Source organism: Calonectris borealis, chromosome 21 (assembly GCF_964195595.1).
Source record: "Calonectris borealis chromosome 21, bCalBor7.hap1.2, whole genome shotgun sequence".
NCBI classification, from domain to species: domain Eukaryota; kingdom Metazoa; phylum Chordata; class Aves; order Procellariiformes; family Procellariidae; genus Calonectris; species Calonectris borealis.
The window spans coordinates 9,588,501-9,609,512 of record NC_134332.1 but is presented as its reverse complement, the minus strand read 5'-3'; the positions used below and the strand labels follow the sequence as shown (position 1 = coordinate 9,609,512).

Genomic DNA, 21,012 nt, shown 5'->3' with positions numbered 1-21,012 from the left:
TTTGTTCTATAGTAACAGATCAGTTTAATCCTGAAAAAGAATAAAGACAGCTTCTTCTTATAGTTATACAAAGTTTTTCTACAAGCAGTGAGATTACAAGGGCATCTCTTGAACAGCATTTGCAAAGGACAACAATCATTTAGAGCACAGATCACATTTACTACCAGTGCCTCACTGTAACAGCCCTGTGGTGAATAGCACACAGAACTGTATGGCAGAGCTTCTACCACATCTGAATTTCTTGGAAAAATGTTATCTATACTGGCTTATGGAAAAGAGAGTACACTGCAAGAGGAAAGCCATTGCAAAATCATTCCTTTTGCTCCATAATGTATTGACACCCAATTACAGCAACATCGGTACCCTGACCCCAGCTCTGCCTAAAGGGCCCTCGTAGAAGAGCTGCAACTCGCAGGGCTCTAAACTCGCCATTACACTCTCAGGAAGCTTAGCCAGTACACTGGAATGAAGCTTTCTGTAGCACTTTCCCACTAGATTTTATCAGCTTTGACTCAGCTAGCTTTGCACCTCTCTGAGACAGAAATTGCTATTTTATGAATGAAGAAACAAGTTTTTGTTAAGTGATTTGCTAATGTCTGTATAGGGCAGGCTGTGGAACAATCAAGAAAGGATCCAAGCCTAATTCAATCCTACAGTTTTAGCCACATGCATATTCATTTTCCACGTTTCCCTGGTTTTCATGCAGCTTGCAAACTTCATTTTTCTCATTAGCAATCACACTCATACACACAGTATTAAAAGCACTATTTACCAGAAAAAAAACACACAGAATACATCAGTAATTTTTAAGTGAGAAAAATAAAACATCTGTATTTCAACAAATACTCAAGACTCATTTTGATACAAAATTAATCTGTTGCTTATTCAGCAGTATTCAGTCAGTTAGCCATCAAGCAAAACCACTGTCACAGCACTAAAAAAACCACCCAATGAACAACATATTCTGAACATGGATAAACATTCACATAAATAGGGGCTAGCACAAAAAGGAAATAAATAACCATCATTGCTGGTTTCCCCAGATCTCCAGCAATCTTCCCTGCTGGCATCTATGGCAGGTGCTACTTTGAAAGAGAACAGAATTGGTCTATGTCTGAAAGACTTCCCTCCAGCCATTTTGTTTCATTTTTTCCAACTTGTCCAAAGATGCAGACTTTGTTAGGCAATAGGAAAACCAGTTCAGCCATTTTCCTCTCTTCCCCAGGTCCGTCTAAGTCAGTTTGTTGGAAGTGTTAAAAGTGAATAGTGCAAAGAGTATCTCCTACTGCCATGTAGGAAGGCAGGCCTCATTCGAGTGACTCCTGTAACAAAGCACAAACAATTCCTATTAGTCACAGCATTTTTATAGGGAAGCTGCCCTTCTGGAGTTTCTAAAACCAATTTTAAAGAAAAAAACCCAAACAGTCTCATCTGACAACCATGCAAATCAAGCACTGTTCATGTTCATTCGCTCTGTTTCACCAAAAGCCTCAACAGATATTGACATCACACACTTGTACCCTATAGAAGCTGTCCTGTTATACATGTAGAGAAATGAAGCCATATAGGGGGGAAAAAAAAAAAAACCCATGAAGTTGTTCAAAGTTGAAATGTTACAGACAAACTCTGATGAAGTACCCACTGGTCTTAAACCCCAGCTTCCCACCAGCTTTTAATACTATTCTTCACTTCAGGACTCACGAGCCAGACTACAGCAAGCAAATTACACAAAAAGCTGCTGCTACCTGCCCAGGATCTAGAGGACTGCCTGACAATCCTGAGCAAGGACACCTTACTGCAGCAAGGATTTGCTTTGGATTCTGCTGCAAGTGTTTAGTGTTCACACACACAAACCCTCTCTTCAGCAGTAGCTGCCCAGGCTTTCCTGTCCCACCAATGATGACCCTCTACTAGCTTCATTTTAGCAGCCAAGCCTATAGAGTGCTACCAATTAGATATAATACTAGTAGGCAGCAGCATGGACTAAAAGGCTGCCAAATGTTTGAACTTCATGACTTTTGTATATAATTTTATCATGCAGACATCAACTTTCTCTCCCCCTCAAAGTCAAAGTATTAGCCTTGGTCTATGATTACTGGGTGATTGTAGAACTCTGTGTTCTAAGGGAACAAAAGTCGAGATAATTTCAGTCCTTCCCTAGGGTCATGTTTCATTGTCTAAGCTGTACCACAGACAAATGCGTTTCAAGTTCTCTTCTCAGGCAAGAAATACAAGATTCACTGAGTAGCTACTAACACATTTCCTTCTCAGATCCTCCTCCTTTTCCTGAAGCGGGCACTTCTCCTGATTTGAGGAGCACTGGCATCAGCCACGTCAGTGCAGGAGTCCAAGACAGACTGTGCAGCATTCTCTTCAGCTCCCATGCCCTGCAACATAAGCAGAAGAGACTATCAACACCATGAGAGCTGGCATAATTGCAAAAGAACCCCTTCAGCCATCTTTTTATTTTAGGAAGCTCAGCAAGATTTCCACAACAATCTTCCATTTACCTTCAAAATTAAGCATGGGACAACAATGTTCTATTACTAATGTCACAGCAAGCACAAAACATCCCAAAGTTTTCAGTGCGAAACCTTCCGCCAACACAGACATTTCTTCCTGCTTCTGCTACCGCTACCAAACTAGAGCAATTCCTGCTGTAGTTTCTATCTGTTCGTTACAGAGGTTGCGTGCACAACCATTCGTTAGAGAGGTTGCGCGCCTGCCACAAGTGATGCTTTAGCTCTCATTGCTGGAGCCAGTGTCCCAGACAACACAGGTCAACACAGGCTTTTGATTTCTCATAAAACATACCCCTACCACAAACTATTCACTGAAAAGCACCAAGGAAACAACCTGGCTATAGCCTTAATAAAAGGAGTGGGAGGGAGCCTGGTGGAAGATGACACAGGGCAGAGGTTCGCAGTAAGACTATCAGGCAGTGAAGAACTGCTGGTGACTTTTGGACCAACTGCTCACAGTTCAAACTACACTGAACTTGGCCCAGACCCAAAAGTCAGAGCCAGAATAGAAAGATAACTGCTGGCTTTTACTATGGGAAAGCTCTGATTTTTAGGCAGCTTTGCCATCTTTCTGTAGAAACAGCCATTTACCTTGTTTATTCATTTTCATTAGTGTTTTGTTTGTTTATTTTGGAGTCACAATGAATTGAAATGCAAGTTTGAGCTACACAGCTTCCTGGCCTGCTCTGTAAGGAACAGTGTTGGGCAGTAATGGATTTAGCTTAAAAAATCAGAGACTGATTTTAGGTTGACATTATGGCTTACATCGATCCATATACTCTAATAATCTCTAGTCATAAAACAATTCAGGACGAAAACCTCAAATGCAATGAGACGAATGTTTGCAATAGGAGCAAACATACACAATTTCCCTCATATTATTGGGGTTTAAAGGACATATACAATGAAAAACAAGGGCCTGATTTCAAAAATACAACAGTCAGTGCAGCAGATTATAAACTGTAAGAGGAAGGGAGTTTTGATACCCACTTCTGGGAACTATCATGTCAAGTTTAACATGCTACATAAAACACGGACTTTTACCCTTGTGAGGACTAAGGGCTCCCAGCTGAACTAGAGCGCTTTTCCTTTTATCAGCTGCAAAATTATGCTTATTTAGAAGGACCAAATTTCTGCCACACTGAAGAACAGTGGGGTTTTCACCCTGGATTCCAGTGCAATATTTAGCCGGCAATAACCTTCTGCTTTTAGTCCCGGGCACCTCTGTTTTACCTGATTTAGTAAATCAGCATCTTTGTCTCCAGGCTCATCACCAACTGCCCAATCCAACCGTACCCCTGTTAATTCATTCCCACAACTCTCTTCCTCAGACATTTCCTTCTCGCTCTGCCACTCCTCTTCATCACTCTCTTCATATTGCTTCCTGCTGGCTGACAGCGTTGTTGTCACTTTTGGAGGAGGCAGAGTTGCTAGTACAGCTGGGAGTGTAAAAGCTGCTAGGAATCTGGCTTTCAGTAGGAGGTAAGCAGGGTTATCGCCAAGTTTCTGCTGCACCAGTTCTCCGATAGCGTGCAAATCAACCCCAGTGCCCTCATCCTGACTGGCATCAGAAGGCAGAAGACATGCCGCTTGCTCTTCTAGAGCTGCTTTCTGCAGAAGTAGCTTTGAGAGAGTTTTTAAGTTGCACAGAAAAGGTGGCAAATAAGGCAACCTGGTTTGCAGTGATGGTACCTGGACACCTTGTTTCCCGTTCAGCCACTCCTTCACTAGCGCCTCATCTTCAAGGGAAATCAGGCTGAAGTCAAGTAGATTCTTTTCTGCACTGGAAGTGGTTGGCTGCGGTGGACTGTCAGCAGGCTGCGTAGTCAGAGGTTTGGCGGCAATAGGTCTATTTTTCAATGCTTGTGCAGCAAAGGAATCAGAGTTCCTTGGCACTTTGTTATGGGGAACTGGATCTCCTGGCTGGAGCACAATCCCTTTCGTGATGATGCTTGGGTTGGAAGATGATCCGTTTGTTTTAACGGAGTCATGGCTCTTTCCCAAGCTAGTGAGACTCGACACACATTGGGAATCAGACCCCTGAGTGCTTGCAGGTAGCTGCGTTTGGGGCAGCAGCACAGCATGCAGGGTTGGTACATCAGGTGGAAGAGCAGTCTGAGCTGCAGAGGAGTCAGAAGCCTTGGAGAAGCCATCTGAACATGCAGGCGTTGCAGAAGAAATGCTGGATGTGGTGCATCCAGGACTCACTGAGGCCATAGGTAAGAGGATTGTGGAATGGTTAGCTGTCTTTCCCAAAGGAACTCCTTCTGCTAACTGGGCACTTGGTGCTTTTGTCTCTGCACTGCTGGGGTGAGGCGTATTTGCTCCAGCTGGTACAGGAGGCACTCCTAAGCAAGAGATATTGCCATTGGAAGTCACAGTTGTCTGACATTGACTTCTCACAGCAGCAGGTGGCAGCCCTTGGGGAACACCCACCACAGTTTGTACAGCGGTGGGGAGCAAAGCCTGTGGCGTTACGACCCACGTGAAAGGCAGTATGCTGTTGGGAATCAAATGTGAGCCAGTTTGTGGAGTTACAAGAGCAGGCAATAGATTGACTGGCCTCTGTTGTGGCCCATTACTATTCAGCTCACAGGTAACTGGTGTGGAAAGAGACAATTTGTTGGTGCCAGACTCAATGCCAACAGGCACCACTGTAATCTGATGTGGCACAAAAGCTTGGTTTTGCAACACTACTGAAGTTGAGCTACCAGCTAGGACCTGACCATTGCACCCTCCCTGATGTGGGGCCTTCTCTGCTGCAGCTGGATTCATTCCTGGAAAAAACCCTCCTTCAGGGCTGCTTTCCAAAGCTTGCTCTTTTCGTTCCTTATTGGATTGCAGTTCTGTCCCTTGTGAGCAGCCAGGGCTTTCCCCAGTTTCTGGCACTGATGAGGAATGATTTTCAAGCACAATAGCAGTAGAAGTTGAACCTGCCACAGAAGTAAATGCTGGCAATGGAGCTGGTACACACTGTACTTGGCTATTTGTACAACCAACTGCTGCAGGTTTGCTCCCTGCTTGTGCAGAAGGAATGATTTGCTGTGGTGGCTGCTGGATTATCAGAGGCCCTGAAACCAGCATCTGTGGGGCAACAAATACTGCCCGCTGCATAGCTTTCTTCGCCCGGGATTCCCTTAGCCGCTTCTCTCTCAGTAATTCTGAGACAGTTTTAGGCTTCTGCCTTTGCACTTGGGCTGGAAGAGCTCCCTGCATGGCAGGAGTGCTGGTCTCAAAGACAGCAGCGGAAGTCTCCCTTGCTTTTAAGGCAGCAGGTCTCCTGACAGCATTCCTTGGTATGCCTCTTCGGGAGTTCCTCTGAGTGCAAGATTGTGATGAATTGCCTACAGAGGAGGGGAAATAAAACAACAAAAAAACCCCCACCACAATTAAAAAGATTGAACAGTATTTTCAAAAGCCATTCCTTAGCTATTAAGCATCAAGTTCCCTGCACAGAAGTAGCAAAATTCCTGTTTGTGAGAGTTCCTACAACACTACAGTCTTGATTTAATCAAGCCCTGTCCTGACATTCTTCAGATAACTCTGATGCAGCAAGCTTACCACTTGTTCAGTAATGATGTAATTTTCCCCAGAAATCACAGATGGGCTAGGAACGCACCTTAACACCGCACACGAGGAATTGTACTGGTCAGCACCACACTGGCACTTCACACCAGCCAGGATGACAACAACAAACTGGGGTTTTGGTCAGTGCCAGCACGTTCACTACAGCCTACAGCCAGCACCTTGCTGGAGAAAAGCGTAACAGCGATAGTCTACAGTACTGGTGGCCCAGTGCCACTGGTCCCCCAGCCCTTCAGTATTTTTTCAAGTCCTTACCAAAGGGTAACATATTTAGCCAATAACTGAAAATCCAAGAGCTAGCAAAAATGAGCATGACAATGTAGTTTTGTTCCAAAAGTTCTCCTTCAGTTAAATTGGTCATTAATGCAACGGTGATGAATTAAGTGAAAGTTCTTGCACATGATAAAAATAAATGTTCTGGTAGGTACCTGAAGAAGTCTCCGTATTTTGGGAAGCCTGCCAAAAAAATTATATTAAATTATACTTCTGAGATATCTAAAGATCATTAAAACAGCACAGATGTGAATCAAACCCACATCTGCCAACATCCTATACATTTTGTTATGCTTCTGTACCAAAACAAACTGGTAACACACGCACACAAACAGCACCACTGGCCACACACAATGAAAAAATCTCTACTTTAGTCAAGGCTTCAAGGGGGAAAAGCTTAGAAAGAGACCATGTGCAATACCTGCTGAGGCCTTTTTGCATTAGCCCTAAGAAGCTCTGACTGCCTTAGCCTTCTCTCACGAATAATCTTCATGCAGCCATTGGTATCAATCTGAAAGAGCTGCAGGATGAGAATTTCATTAAAATTTGACTGAGAACAAAAATGTTCTGGCAGAGCAAGTGACAATACAAGATGAATGGAAGAGGCTTCAATTCACATGCAAGATCCTTGGGACATTATTACACTTACAGAAAAAATCCTCACAATATTAGATTTTGGATGCAGGATTTATTTAAGAAACGTCATATGCAAGCCATGAGGTCAGATTAATCCAGTAATTAGATGATTACTTTAAGGAACAAAGATAAACCATTTATTTAAGCATCAAATACAGAAATAAAGATTACCACTCTTTGAAAGCAGATAATGTTACTAAGACAGTAAAACCTACCTGAATGAAAAGCGTGAAAAGAGGAGTGCTCGTGAGACTGACTGACTTAATCTTCTCTTGAATAGAATCAGCTAGAAAAAAGTCCAACATCAAAATCAGCTGGGCATTCACTTACAAGGTGTCAGAAAGTAAGGACAAAAAGTAGGCGCGTACTATCCCCGATAGGTCACCACTACCTTTTGTCTGATGAAAAGCCATCTTCCCAGTTTGCAAGGTGCAAGGCAGTAGTACATTGCCCACCCAAGGTGTCACTGCCATTAGAAGCTTTCTGTCAAGGTTCATTCTTCTCAAACGCTCTCTCTCTTGACGATAAGTTTTCTCTGTGATGTTCGGCAGCCCCTGAAGCTTCTGGCCAACAGAATTACTAACTCCAGATATTTTTGTTAAAACGGTCGCAGGTTTTAGTATCTTTGATTGCTGTGCATGAACAAATACATAATTAGAGTTCCAATTAGGAAGGTTCTACCATAATTAGTCCCAGGACAAACTATTCACAGGGCAGTCGTGAAAAAAAAAAAAAAAAATTATGAGCTTTTCCTCTTGAGACTACAGTGCAAGAAGATTTGTGATTCTATCAAAAAACATTTCCCCACTAAATACAGCCTGGCAGTGCTCACATCATAAGAGCAGACAAGACAGGAGAGGCACTTACAAGTTTCCTCTGAAAGCACGTGTTATTTCTTAATACTCTTCTCACATTCTCCAGGGTAACCCGTAGCACTTGCTTTCCACATCTGGAAGCCTTAAAACAGAAGTGTACAAGAAAAAATAAAAGCAAAAGTATTTCACAGAAAATTACTTGCAGTGACTAAACACAGAAGGTACAAAAGTCTTCAACATTCATACTGTTGGAAGTATCTTATTAAATGAAATCAGCCCTGAAGTGCAGATGCTTACCTTACCTTTTAGTCTTTGTGCATTATCACAATACCAAATCTCTACTTTGTAAAAGCCTTTGTGTGAAGTATCTACAAAAGCCCATACTGAGGGTCAAAATTTATTGGATGATTCTCTTTGCATTTTTTGGCTTAACAGTACAAGGGAAGGAACAGGAAGAGGTTTGGAAAAGCCACTGACTCTTCCCTAAACTTCTACTAGTAAAATAATGCTGTATCTGTAATCAAAATTAAAGCACTTGGAACCCTTGCATATACCATAACCCCCAGAACACACCACTTCTGTAACCAACAAACTTGTCATCAGTGCAATTGGCCCCGCAGTCTAGGGCACACATGCAATTCTTAACACAAAAGTCAGAACATTTTTGCTTACATGAACTTAAACAGCAATTTTGACATTTCATATTTTGCTAAGGAGTATCTTTCTGCAAAAATGAGCTAGGAGGGTTTGTACTGTTTCAGTGCCTGATTACTGGACAATTCTGCTTTATGAAGATATAAAAAGTTTTGTTTCTGTGACACTATGGGTAGGAAAGAACACAGCTATTTTCTAGGTAATGCAGGGGAGGCAGTGCGAGAAATTTCTGTTTAATCCCACAGCTCAGTTTCCAACAGCACCCCCAATGGCATGGTGAGAAAGCAGCCAACAGAGGCGCAAAAAAGATGTTGCCATCTACTCATCGCATACTCTCTTTACTGCAGCAACTGCACGTCCTGGTCACTTCTGATCTAAGCTCCAATCCCATCAAGAACAGACTGAGAATCTCAGGATTCACCTTGTTCATTACTTCTGTTGGATTCTTCACAATGATGTCTGTTGAATGTGGACGTGCAATGCCCCTCAGAAGGGTGTTCAACTCTGACGATTTATCGGCAACTCTGTCCTTGTCTCCACCACACGTTGCACTTGGAACTTCACTGCTACTGGTCTTTGCATCAGCACTCGCAGGAGAGAAAAGGGATGGAGTTTGATATCTTTCTTTGTTTGACTCCTGGGTATTTGTCCGTGTTGGTATCCACAAATCAATGCTGGGAAATCCACACTCCTCCTTGCTTGTTGTCTCCTCCTCTGAACTGTCTGCTAAGTCCAGTTCTATGTCTTCACTGCTACTCTCTGAAGAGCTGGAACTCTCTTGCACATGTCGGCGTTTTGTTGGCCTAGATCTTTTCTTCTCAGTCAAAAAAAGCACAGATAAGTTTCAGCCAGTGTTCACCCCTGACTTACAAATCTCTCCAATCAGTAAGTTAGGATAGTGACCCATAAGACTATCAGTAAGGTGTGACTTCCAAATGGATAGTTCGGCTTTACTTCTGCTAAGATTAACTAAATCCAGTACAATTGACAATTGCCTTTGGACACAGATTTTTATTGGTTTAGATGATTCTTGTATGCAAAGAAAAAGCTACAGATAGAGCCAAATTTGTGTTAAGAACTGGTGCACATGGAAGTACAAACTAAGTACAGTGCCCCATCTCGACACATTTGGGTTGTCCCTAGGGCAGGCGCTTTCCCAATGGAAGCAAGACTATCTTTAACACGGTCTTAAGCAGCCATAATTTCAGGAGTGCCTGGTACCAAAACTGGCAACTCATGAGGTACATACATGAAAACCTAGGTATATTCCATCCTTACAGGCACTTCAAGGCAGTAAAGAAATTCTGGATAATATACAAATATAGAGCAAGTTAACTTCAGATCTTCAGAACAAAGGCTGCTTTAACACATCAAAAAATTAGACCATGACCATTGATTGTGTGAAATCGGTGTCAATTTTCGTATTGATTTCACAGGATTTCACTTTTAGTTTAGAGAATCTTAATTAAAGAGATAGGTGTGACATAGCACAATTTTGTACAATACCTTAGACCCGATCATGAGTTTCCACTTGCTTAGACATTGGGAGCCAGTCCGATGTGGCAATTCAGAAGCTATTTTACTCCAGTGACCTAAAAAGGATGCAGAGTTGAACATACCTATTAATGCAACAAACTGAGCGACAGGCCTTTTCAGTGCAGAACATTATACACGTATTATACATTTCCTTATATAAGAGACAGTTACTATATGAATGGATGTCAAAACCTTAATACCCATTTGTGTCCTTCGATCAGACTTTGCACTACTAATCACTCAGCTAAAGTTAGAAACTACTAAAAGATGAACCAATAATGAAAACCCTAGGAGAACTACACACTCCCTTGCAGCACTAAGAAAGCGCTTAGAAGAAAGCTTAAGCTGAATGCTGAAAAGCTTCTATTTGTTAAGGAAAGTTGTCTTACAGAAAATAAGACAACTCTTTCACAGGCTGTTTAGAGGGGAACTCACCCCTCTAAACTGCCATAGCTCTGACACCTTGCTAACACAGCTGTAGAACTCTTTACTACACAATCCCTCAATAACTGAATTTCCAGGAACAGACTACACAATATAAGGAAGGTTGCAATCATCAGTACAAAGCTGAGCTTGCTAGTATCAGCTGCAGGGCTTAAAATAAAAGAGGAGAAAACTTAAATGATAAATTCCTTAATAATTCTCTAAACTTCTAAAGATTAAGCCACAGAAACACTTACCCAGGCCATGCTTTTGAACCAGTTCAATTAGCTGCTCCTCTTCCTCTAAACTCCACTTGCCTTTCTTTACATCACAGTGCAATGCTTTTAAGTACCTTCAAAATGAAAACATTGAAGTAAGGAACATTCAGTCCTGCTTGTACAGTTCCAATCGTCACTGCATACTCCGAGGCTGAACAAAACCAGCATTCCTTATCAGATCTTTCCTTTTTCTAAGGGGTCCCATCCCTACTCCTTTAATACAGCACAGCTACAAGCTCTTTGTTCTCAAAAAGATCAGCCACATGATAAAGAATTACAACAAGCAGTTGTAAAACAGGTCACTGAAATTAGGACATACTGTACTCCGAGTCTCCTGAAGCTCAGTCCAAGGCTGAAAATTGCTCAGCACCTCATTATTGGTGTTCAGTTACAGGAAGTCACTGACTAGATCATTTTCATAGATACACAGACAATACATGGATGACAACCTTCCCTCCCTACATGCACTCATTCACGTTTAATGACCCCTTTCCTTTATTTTGAACAACATCCTTCCCAACTTCTGCTAACCCACAGGCAATTATACTGAGGGAGTCGCACGCCACAAGCAACAATGCACTGTTCTGTTAAACTCAATTTCAACTTTTTGACTTCTGTTACTACAAATGCAGGGTTACGTGGCGACAATGTTAGAGACTATATTTAGACCATAACCACTTTTAAGAAACAGCCCTTAGGGTGATGCTGGTTTAAGCAAATCAAACATATTTGTAAAATAAGTTGCATCTGGGCTCTCTGTAATAAACTTGAAAGCACAGTTGCTACATTTAGCATACTTACCGATCTCTGCACTGAGCGTCGCTCCTCCCTGGCACTTCTGTCCGAATTTTATACCAGTCACGCTCTCCATACTTCTTAACTGCAGCCAACAGCATCTATGTTAATCAGACAAAGCAAGAGTTGAAATTCTCATCAGTAATAATCCTAATAGGCCTGAGACAGAAGCAGTTCTATTTGTTTCCACTATGTTGTAAATCTCTGAACAGAAGTGTTTAGGAGCTTCTAAGCCCTCTTGACTTGTAAACTGCCCACGTTGGTCTGTTTTACATTCCTTTGTGCCACTGTTAAAGCTCAGATGTATATAGCCATGCAACATCTCAACAGTCTAACCTTCCCACTTTCTGCACCCTGCAATTCTAGGCATCAGAGAACAGGGCTTACAGCATCTTCCTCTGGTGTCCAGGGTCCTTTCTTCAAACTGGGGTCCACGCTCTTTGTCCATCGGTAAATCAGCTGAGCAGAATCTCTTCCTTCCATGTAATAAGCAACTAGAAATGCAAAGGTGTATTTTAAAGTCTGTTGCAATGTTTCTTCCTTTACTTACATCGTAACTGCAGTATTTTCAAGCAGTGGATTGCCACAAGCAAGCATTTTAAATCTCAGCTTAAATACTTAAACAATAGTACACAACAAGAATTGAAAGAGCATGGCATACACAAAATGTTACTATTTGTAATGGCATTATCCATACCAGACACATGATGACCCAACAATCCATCTCGCAACAACAGAGAACTAGCAAAGGTTTCATCTCCAATACATATCTGACAGGTTCAAGACACCAGGTGTTATACTCACAGGCTTGGATTTAGGACCCCAGATATTTGGTTACTATTCTCAGCTCTAATCCTCACTAGTCATACTGCCTCCCACACTACTGAGGAACTGAAGCAGCAGTACTGGCCACCTAGAAAAGGCTTCTGGGCACAGCACTGAAAACTGCCAAAACAGCTAGTCATGAATGAATACTGACTTTCTAGGGAAGAATTCTGATGATTTTGCTACAAAAAACAAAGCTCACACAACCATCAGTACTTGTTAATAACTCTCAGCCAGTTTCAACCAAATTTCAAAGATGGATAAAAGTTCCAAGAGATACTAAGTTCTTGCTAATATAATGAAACTTCTAGGCAGGTACAGGAAAAGCATATATCACTGCTCCCACCAAGGAAAAAGAGAGGGAAGACTCAACCATGTCCTTTCATTCATCTCGCCAGCGGGGAGGGGGTTTAGAAATCAGTACATCTGTAGTTTCAGATGAGCCACAGCACTGTTGTGCCTTGCCTAGATCACAGGCTAGAATGGTAAGGTGAAAACACAGAACTGTGACTATCCTGGAAACGGAAACATTCACAGGAAATAAAACTTCATTAATTCCTTGAATCAGAGCAGGCTGGGTGCTCTAGTATCCAGAAACATTAACAGACAGAAGCCTGGGAGAATGAAAAAAAAAAGTTACAGGTGAATGGAAGGCATTTTCACTTGTAGGTCACTTACTTTTCTTGTATGGGATATGACTTCCTACTCTCATCTCTTGAACAAGCTCTAAAAGCATCTGATCTTCACCTTTGGTCCATTCTTTCCTTTTCAAATCTTTGTTATAGATCTGATACTTCTGCAAGCACTGGAAAGGTGTCCTGTTTGTCTTAATACAATGAAAACAGAGATATATGTATAACTGGTTATTTATGAGGACAAAAACCAAGAGGGAAAGGCTAAAGTACCAAACTTTTTTGGTACTGTTCTTGAGCGCTTCTCAGAAAAGCATTAATTAACAGTGAATTAACATTAACATCCTTTTCTGAAAATTGACATGAGGCACAGTTAAGTCAGAATTAACTGACTTGTCACCTCTTGTTTCTGAGCTTACCCCCAACTCCTGGGCTATAGTCTGCCAGTCCAGATAACCATGTTTAGCAGCTATCTTCTTTAGCCTCTCTATTTCCTCCTCAGTCCACTCCTTTTTGTTGATGCTTGGATGCTCCCAATTTTGCCAAAACTTCCTCAGTTCTTCTGAACTACGTTGTCCATCAAACTAAAAAAAACAGCAAAAGTCTGTTTTGTCTTGTAGCTGGGACTGAAACACCTGGACAGACAGGAACACCAATACAAGGAATGTATTTTGCATTCCAGATATGTCTTATCACTAAGTTTTCCAGAATTAAATCATCAAATTTAACAAGTTGAGATCACGTAAGAGTCAACTTCAAGAAATGCATGATGGGAACAGTGGATGCAAACTAGACCTGGTCAGGTAATTCTCAAGAGAAGGGACACATATCAGAAGTAATAAAACAGCTGATCTCCCAACTTACTTGGATGTTTGAAAATTTTCTCCCAGTCGTGCTCATCAAATCTGTTTCCTAACAAGTCACTTTCTGGGAGTTGGCTAAAGCAGAATTAAATCATCAAATTTTCCAGAATTAAATCATCAAATTTAACAAGTTGAGATCACGTAAGAGTCAACTTCAAGAAATGCATGATGGGAACAGTGGATGCAAACTAGACCTGGTCAGGTAATTCTCAAGAGAAGGGACACATATCAGAAGTAATAAAACAGCTGATCTCCCAACTTACTTGGATGTTTGAAATTTTCTCCCAGTCGTGCTCATCAAATCTGTTTCCTAACAAGTCACTTTCTGGGAGTTGGCTAAAGCAGAAGGTACAAAGGAAGAACCACATTAAATGGTTAATTAAACAGTCACTTTGTCTTCTGGATCTTGCTTCATCTTACTTCTCCCACCTGTTACTGATTTCCACAAGAATTGAACACTTACTATCTTTTAACACAGTAACTTTGCCCAAAACAATGTTTCTTCTTAAAAAACAGTCCCTTACAAAACGATGTTGGTTTAGCAGGAGAAACAATTACTGCAACATGAATTGCAGACGTGTTAATGAGCAAAAGCTCGGAACTACCAAGCTCTCCACTTCCTTGTTGCTAAATCAAGACCAATTTACAACAGCACCTCTATACTGGGTATAGATACTAGATTTGTATATCAAGACCCCAAACACAACTCTTAGTAAAGAGCTGTGGAGATGAGAGCTCTACAGAGTTTGAACAGCCCTCAGTTTTTTGCAAGCCAACACAGATAAAGCTTTCTCCAAATGTCATATCTAGAAGTGCTTGAGGAAGGAGGGAATTTTAAGAGGTAAACTCCAAGAACAGACTGTCATTTTCACCAAGAACATAAAAAGAAGACTTCTCACTTAATTGCCTCTATTTCTTGCTCCACTTCTTTGATTTGCTTTTCCAAGATCTGTTTCTCCGTTTCAGTCTTGACTTTTTCCAGTTTCTGATTCCAATAACTCATCCTGTTCAAAGACACTTTTATCATTACTTAATACGACTAGATGGGAATGAGATCAATGGCATCAGAAGATGTATGGCAAAGATGGTTTCCCCATCAGTATTGTTCTTCCCTTCAAGTTTATTTCCACGTTACACAAAACTCTTGTTCTTCTAGGTTTTCCCACATGGCACACTCGTTGTCCTATTTTTGCCCCTTCAATGCAAATCGCTGACCCAGAACAGGTCTCAGATTAATCATTTTGGTATTTACAGAGAGAACCAATGGTTGCTGCAACAGCAACAAAGACCATACCAGCTCCAGGCACAGAAAACTCTCGCTGGACACACCATTATGACTCGCTACGTATCACAATTTCAACTTCAAGCCCTGTAGACTATTTTAAGTTATACCACTGTGTCAGTGGGAAGAAATAGATGGCTATAAAATGCCACAATACAAAACAAAACCTCTCCACCTGCCAGATAGCCGCAAAACAATCATCAAGCGTTTACAACCCAACCCGAATGCTGTAACCTCTTACTTCTGGTCAGAAGATTGCAGTCCAAGACCCTTCGGTACCACATGCACACACAGATAATATAGGTATCAACAAAGAACGAACGATGCTGCTGCCTACAACAGTGTCACCCTCTGCACTGGTGCCCACAGGACAGGGGAGTTTGAGGACCACTGCTGTAATTCACAGAGCGGCTCTCCCAGGCACAACAGTGATAGTCAAAGTCTCTCTGCTGCGTTTTGTAACCTTACCAAATCGCAAACAGTTAATGCAAGAACTTGCTGAAGGAAGGTGGAATCTCCACATATATCCTCTCCTTCCTTCATATATAACGTTCTCATCAGGAGAAAGAAGATTTTTGCACAGTACTTACTTCAGTAACTTTGGCTGAAGCAGGCGCTGCAAGCGGTCACTTACTACTGATTTCTGCAATAATGTCTTCTCTCTGCTTTTCCCTAAACCAAAGAAAGTAATTAAGCATTCAGACATTAGTGCAAAACCACTGCCAAGAAAAAGAGAGACCCACTGCTTTCAATACCCCTGTTAAAGTTCCCCCAGGTCTTCAATAAGAGTTCCGCTCCTAAATCACTAATGTCATGTATGACTTGGGCGGGTTGCAGCCTCTTGCTCAGTTTTAGTTCCAAAGAGACCTCAATAAAGATCATCACCCAGGTGTCTGTAACCATCTAGAGCTGTAAGTGTCCCTTGAACTTCTCTCATCTGAGCATTACCCTTGCACGATCTCATTTGGTTTTGGAGTGCTCACAGGAGTTGATGCATCAAAACAAATGCAAATGAAAGAAGTGAGTCATTAATCACTCACTGAAACAATTTATAGAGCATCCCATTTACTTTTAACTACTTTTTTTGTGGAGTCAAGTATGAAATATCAGAAGTGTTGATGTTTACCTGCAAATGGGGAGGGAACTTATACATTTGTTATAGCTCTTATAGAACGCTGAACAGCACATAGAGTTACTTACATTTTGTTGAAAGCAGTTGTTCAAAGGATTTTATGCCCTGAGCTACCTTTTCCTTGGCATCTTCATTGGAAGGAGGGCCCTAATGAAGATTAGAAGGGTTAGATACATTGGAAGAGTCAGATACACAGAAAAATTGCCCTTTCTTCTTAGAACTCTAGCATGAACCGCTACAAAAAAGACTGGTAACTCAAACTTGTGCAAACTGTCACACTCAAATTGCTAAGTTACCTTTATTAGCACTAGCTCAGAGATATGTCAGAAGACATAAGAAAACAAATACAAATAGATACTTCAGGCAAGTAAGTTTGTCCATGGTTACACAGCACATTCTCAGCTCAGAGCCAGGCCTGCTCGCATTAGCTGACGGTTGAAGAAGCATTTTGAACATGGGGACACATATCACACGCTTGCACCTACTTAAGATGCTCTACCAACTTGCGTAGGATTTAGTAGAAAAATTACCAGTCATTGCTTGAATATTATATTAATATATGTATGGTGTCAATTGACATCTTAGCTACAACAAAAAGACAAGATCTTTTGGTAGCGACCCTTTAAAAACGCATGAAAAAAGTAGTGATGTTTGCCTCAGAAAACTCAGTTTCAAAGAGAATCAGATTTCAATGAGTACTTTAAACAACAGCATGGAATTGGATCATGGAGATGAAGACAAAGAACCAAAGTTAAGTTGAAAACAAGAATGTTCAAGTGCCCCGTGGCTGGAATGTCGCTCCTCAGAACTCAGACGTCCCAGCCAGACATGGGTTGAACAAACATTTCCAAAAGAGGGTAGGTAAGCAACAAGTGAGAAAAAAAAGGTTTCAAACTGAGGAGTGACATTCACAGTTACACAGTTGAAATGTAACATAGTTTTAACAGTTAGAATTTAAATCTATCATTGAAAGACATATCAGTATGTAACCTAGTTACATTTACTTACAATTCCTGTTGTTTTATCCTTAAAGTACGGCTTCATAAAATGACCCAAAAATATATTTGCTGGTAGATTTCTACCATCTCCTGCCTTTGCTATTTTTGGACCACCGAGCTCGCACATGATTTCCTTCTGCAATACAAGAATTAAACAGTATCAGTGTCTCCTTCAAATTCCTATTTTCAGAGAGCAGTGGCTGAGCCATCACAGACATCCCAGACAGAATTCAAATTTGCAACACCAGACTGTAAATCAGTGTACGTGTTAAATCCCCAGGATTTGGAACTTCCTAAGTTTGTACAGTACGCTGCTGATGATTTTAAAAAAAAAAAAAAGTACTAACTTGCTACAAGAAGCTAAAATATAAGATATAAAATACCCTAGTGGTAGCATTTTTGGTGATAAGAAAGCATGGAAACATCAGTCTAATAAGCCACTCAAAAAGCCAGTCAAGTGACATTGGTTTGAACTGCCATGAAGAAGATGAACCTGGTTCCCGGCCAAGCAAGCTGAGCACTGCAGCAGCATATGAATAAGGGACTATGACTGCTGCAGCTGATTCCACTGGTACCTGTGGTTGATTAAGAATGTCCTGGAAGGTTTTATTGGGCTTGATGGGCAGGGGAAGATGGCAAATGGCAACCCAGAAAAGCACAGGAATGAACATTTTACTCCTGTTTCGCTCACCTGCTGTTCTTTGTTTTGTGCAATGAGAAGCTCGACTTCCTCAATCTTTTCCTGGATAACTTCCTGGTATACATGGTTCATCTGCAGACATGTTTCTGGATCCTGTGGCAGACTACTTTCAATATCATCATCGCTACTGTCATCTTCTCTTTCCACTTCCTTGAAGCAAATAAGGCATTTGAGGGCAAGGGGGGAGGGGGGGGAAGGGAAAGGGAGAAGAATGCTTGCTTTAAAAGCAGGTATGTAACGTAATTATTTTTGTAACTCAATACTTCTATTATCTTACAAAACTGATTTTCAAATGAATTGGAGGCACGTAACTCTGTGTCTCTCCCTGGCAGTTGTTTTGAACGCTCCCAGAAGCAGAGTTACCAGCTTTGCCTCACTCCCCTTTGCCCTGTTCATTAGTTCAGCCTGCTGCTATTTGAACCAAAGTCTGACTCCAAACCTTGCCAACATCTGGTCTTGTGCCATCAACTGCAAAACTATAAGTAAACTGCAAAATAGTAGTACTTTACACTGGAGCTTTCTTACCTGCTAAATCTGTACTTCAGAACCACTCCTCCAAATTTCCACCTCATTTGTGCTTCTACTAAAGCAATTCTTCCCTTACATGATTTATTACAACATGCTTCAGACACAAAGCAGGGCTGATTGCTTCAAGAAAGTGCTCTGCACCTGAGTCCAAACTGCACCAGCAGATTTGTCTTCACAAACTAGCTTCTCCTTTCCTGTGCTGTACAGGTATTAAGATATTTCTCTGCTAAATGTTTTTATATGAAGTCTGAGAAAATATTATATTTAAAACAACACTAAAGATAAACAGATTTGTCAAAACTCTTAGAAGTAATTTTCGCCTGATGTACAAACCCAGTATTATTCAGGTACAAAGTAGTAAAAGACTTCTTGATCATTGCAAGCTGATAATTTCTTTTTTGTGTGCAATTGCTCTGTGACGTCCCCAGAAGCTGGTGTGTTTCCAGTGACAGAGATCAGCAAGCACTAGAGCAGTGAGGCCTCTGAGCCCTGTCATTTGTTTTCACATGAAAAAGTCTGTCTATTACACGTGAATAACAAAGTTCTGGGCAGTAATAACTAAACCTCCAGGTCTATTATTAATCCTTCCCAAGCTATGGAGTCAAGTCTAGCTAGCTGCTTAGATTTCCCCAGAACAGAGTGAAATTCCCCTTTCTCCTGCTCCCTTCAACAGACAGATAGAAAGATATGCTTAAAGAGAAAATGGTTACCATTTCAGCATGAGAATCTGAGTCATCATCTTCACCATCATCTGTTAGACAACAAAAATACAAAAAAGCTGACTGCAGTGGGATAAAAAAAGGAAAGGTTCAAAACCAAAGACTTCAATTAAAGCATACAGAATAAAACCCACATAGTATCTTAGACATGACCATTAGAGTTTTTAGATACTGCCAATATTGTCAAGGAAAAATGAGATTTAGTTATACTCCACATATGCACTTTTTTGTTCTACAGTAGGAAAAAAGAGCAGCTCCTGATAACTATAGCAAGAATCAAGCTGCATCTTGGTCCTACACATCACAGTAAAATAAAGGCTTCAGAGTATGCAGCCAAGTGAACGCTCCACCCCAATAAAACCCACAAACTTTGTAAGCACCTAACAGGGTCTTCCCCACCCTTCAGCAATATTTGATTTCGCATTCACTGTGGCTACACAGTTCTGACACATATTATTTGGCCTTGCATGATCAAAACACAGGTGGATGACTGTGACAGCGACTGTGACAGCCACCAGAGGTACAGATAGCCGAACTATTACCACCCCCTCTTTGCTTTCAAAAATTAATTTTAAGAGGCACGGGCAGGCTGCGAGATGGAGTGGCTCACACAGCAGAGTTTGTGTTGTCCATTCAGACGGCGTGGAAACGGCTGGGATTTAACTATTGACAGTATCTGTCGGGCTGTTGCGTTTCATGAGTCAGCTCGTTACCACCTGCCCTGACTAGAAACCTCCATCAGGAGGCGTGATGGCTCTCTAAACCCTCCCCGCTAGCCTGCCATGGGTTTCATCATGAAAATATGCAAAACACCGTTGCAAGGGGCTTCTCCTGCAAGGACGCTTGCTAAGGAAAGCCCTGAGGAGACGCCTCGCCTCAATTCCTCCAGAATTCCTTCCCAGCACCGCCTGTGCGCAGCGCCTGGCAGAAACGGTGGGGTTAACAGAAAAACGACGCCAGCCTCTCTCCCGTCACGCCAGACACGCGTCTCAAGAGCCAGAGCAGTAACTTAATGTAGGAGCAGAAGCACCGGTGGAGATCGGAGAGGGGCGAGCCCGCGTCCCACCGTACCCGTGCCGGAGCTGAGGCTGGAGTCGGATACGGCCATCTCGATGCCGGCCCCGCCGGGCTCCAAGCTCCGCTCCAGCTCCTCGATCTCCCGCCGGATCTTCTCTCGCTCCGCGTTCAGGTCGAGCGCCGCGGAGGACAGCGCGGCCTCAGCGCCGCGGGGGCAGCGGGCCCCGGCCGGGCCCGGCCAGCGGGACATGGCGGTGCCGCAGGCTCCCGGGCCTGGGCCGCACTGCCTTGCCGCGGGGCCCGCCCCCTCTCCCTCCGCCCAATCAGTGCTGGGCACCTCGGTCAGCTGAGCCCCTCCGCACGTGACGCTACCTAGCCAATCGAGCGCGCCGCCGATCCCGCGGCGGGGCGGGCCTGGCGCACGTGGCCGGCGTTAGGACGCCGCCGGGTCCCCGCTCCCCGCCCCGGGTCCGCACAGCGCCCTGGAACGGCTCCGCGAAATCCGTTACAGCGGCCGGGACGGGGATTACAAACCGCCTCCGGAGGCGGAGCCCCTCCGACTCGCCACAAGCCCTTTTCCCTCCGCGGCAAGGAACACCCTGTCGGGGAGACAAAAAGGAGGGGTCCCAGCCAAAACCCGGGGGGTCGCGGGAACGCGGGGTGCCAGGGGCGCAGGGGCCGTGGCCCCGCCTGGCAGGAAAAGGGACGTACTCTTTCCACGCGAGTTTTAGCAACCCGGCGTCGGCGCGGGGGGTAGAGACGGAAAAGCCGGTTCTGCAGGAGCACTGACAGCTTCGCA

General features: G+C 42.7%; 1 protein-coding gene across 5 annotated transcripts; it reads right to left on the bottom strand.

Annotated features, from left to right (window-relative positions):
* Window positions 1-800: 800 nt before the first annotated feature.
* On the bottom strand, window positions 801-21,010 carry SNAPC4 (small nuclear RNA activating complex polypeptide 4). 5 transcript variants are annotated; one of them, XM_075170717.1, is made up of 24 exons: window positions 20,925-21,007; window positions 20,268-20,812; window positions 19,188-19,228; window positions 17,941-18,099; window positions 17,260-17,385; window positions 16,320-16,398; window positions 15,710-15,791; window positions 14,737-14,841; window positions 14,101-14,173; window positions 13,394-13,558; window positions 13,021-13,168; window positions 11,905-12,011; window positions 11,524-11,618; window positions 10,702-10,796; window positions 9,992-10,077; window positions 8,907-9,299; window positions 7,884-7,973; window positions 7,408-7,648; window positions 7,232-7,302; window positions 6,802-6,900; window positions 6,536-6,563; window positions 3,756-5,866; window positions 2,257-2,387; window positions 801-1,322 (listed from the first exon to the last, which is right to left on the bottom strand). In XM_075170717.1, exons 2-23 carry the CDS (start codon window positions 20,461-20,463, stop codon window positions 2,268-2,270), a joined length of 4,710 nt encoding a protein of 1,569 aa, XP_075026818.1. In that variant the 5' UTR covers window positions 20,464-20,812; window positions 20,925-21,007; the 3' UTR covers window positions 801-1,322; window positions 2,257-2,267. The 5 variants fall into 5 exon arrangements, with proteins under 5 accessions (XP_075026818.1, XP_075026819.1, XP_075026821.1 ...); XM_075170718.1 differs by lacking the exon at window positions 20,268-20,812 and having other exon boundaries at window positions 20,925-21,010; XM_075170720.1 differs by lacking the exon at window positions 20,925-21,007 and having other exon boundaries at window positions 4,215-5,866; window positions 20,268-20,873.
* Window positions 21,011-21,012: the final 2 nt, after the last annotated feature.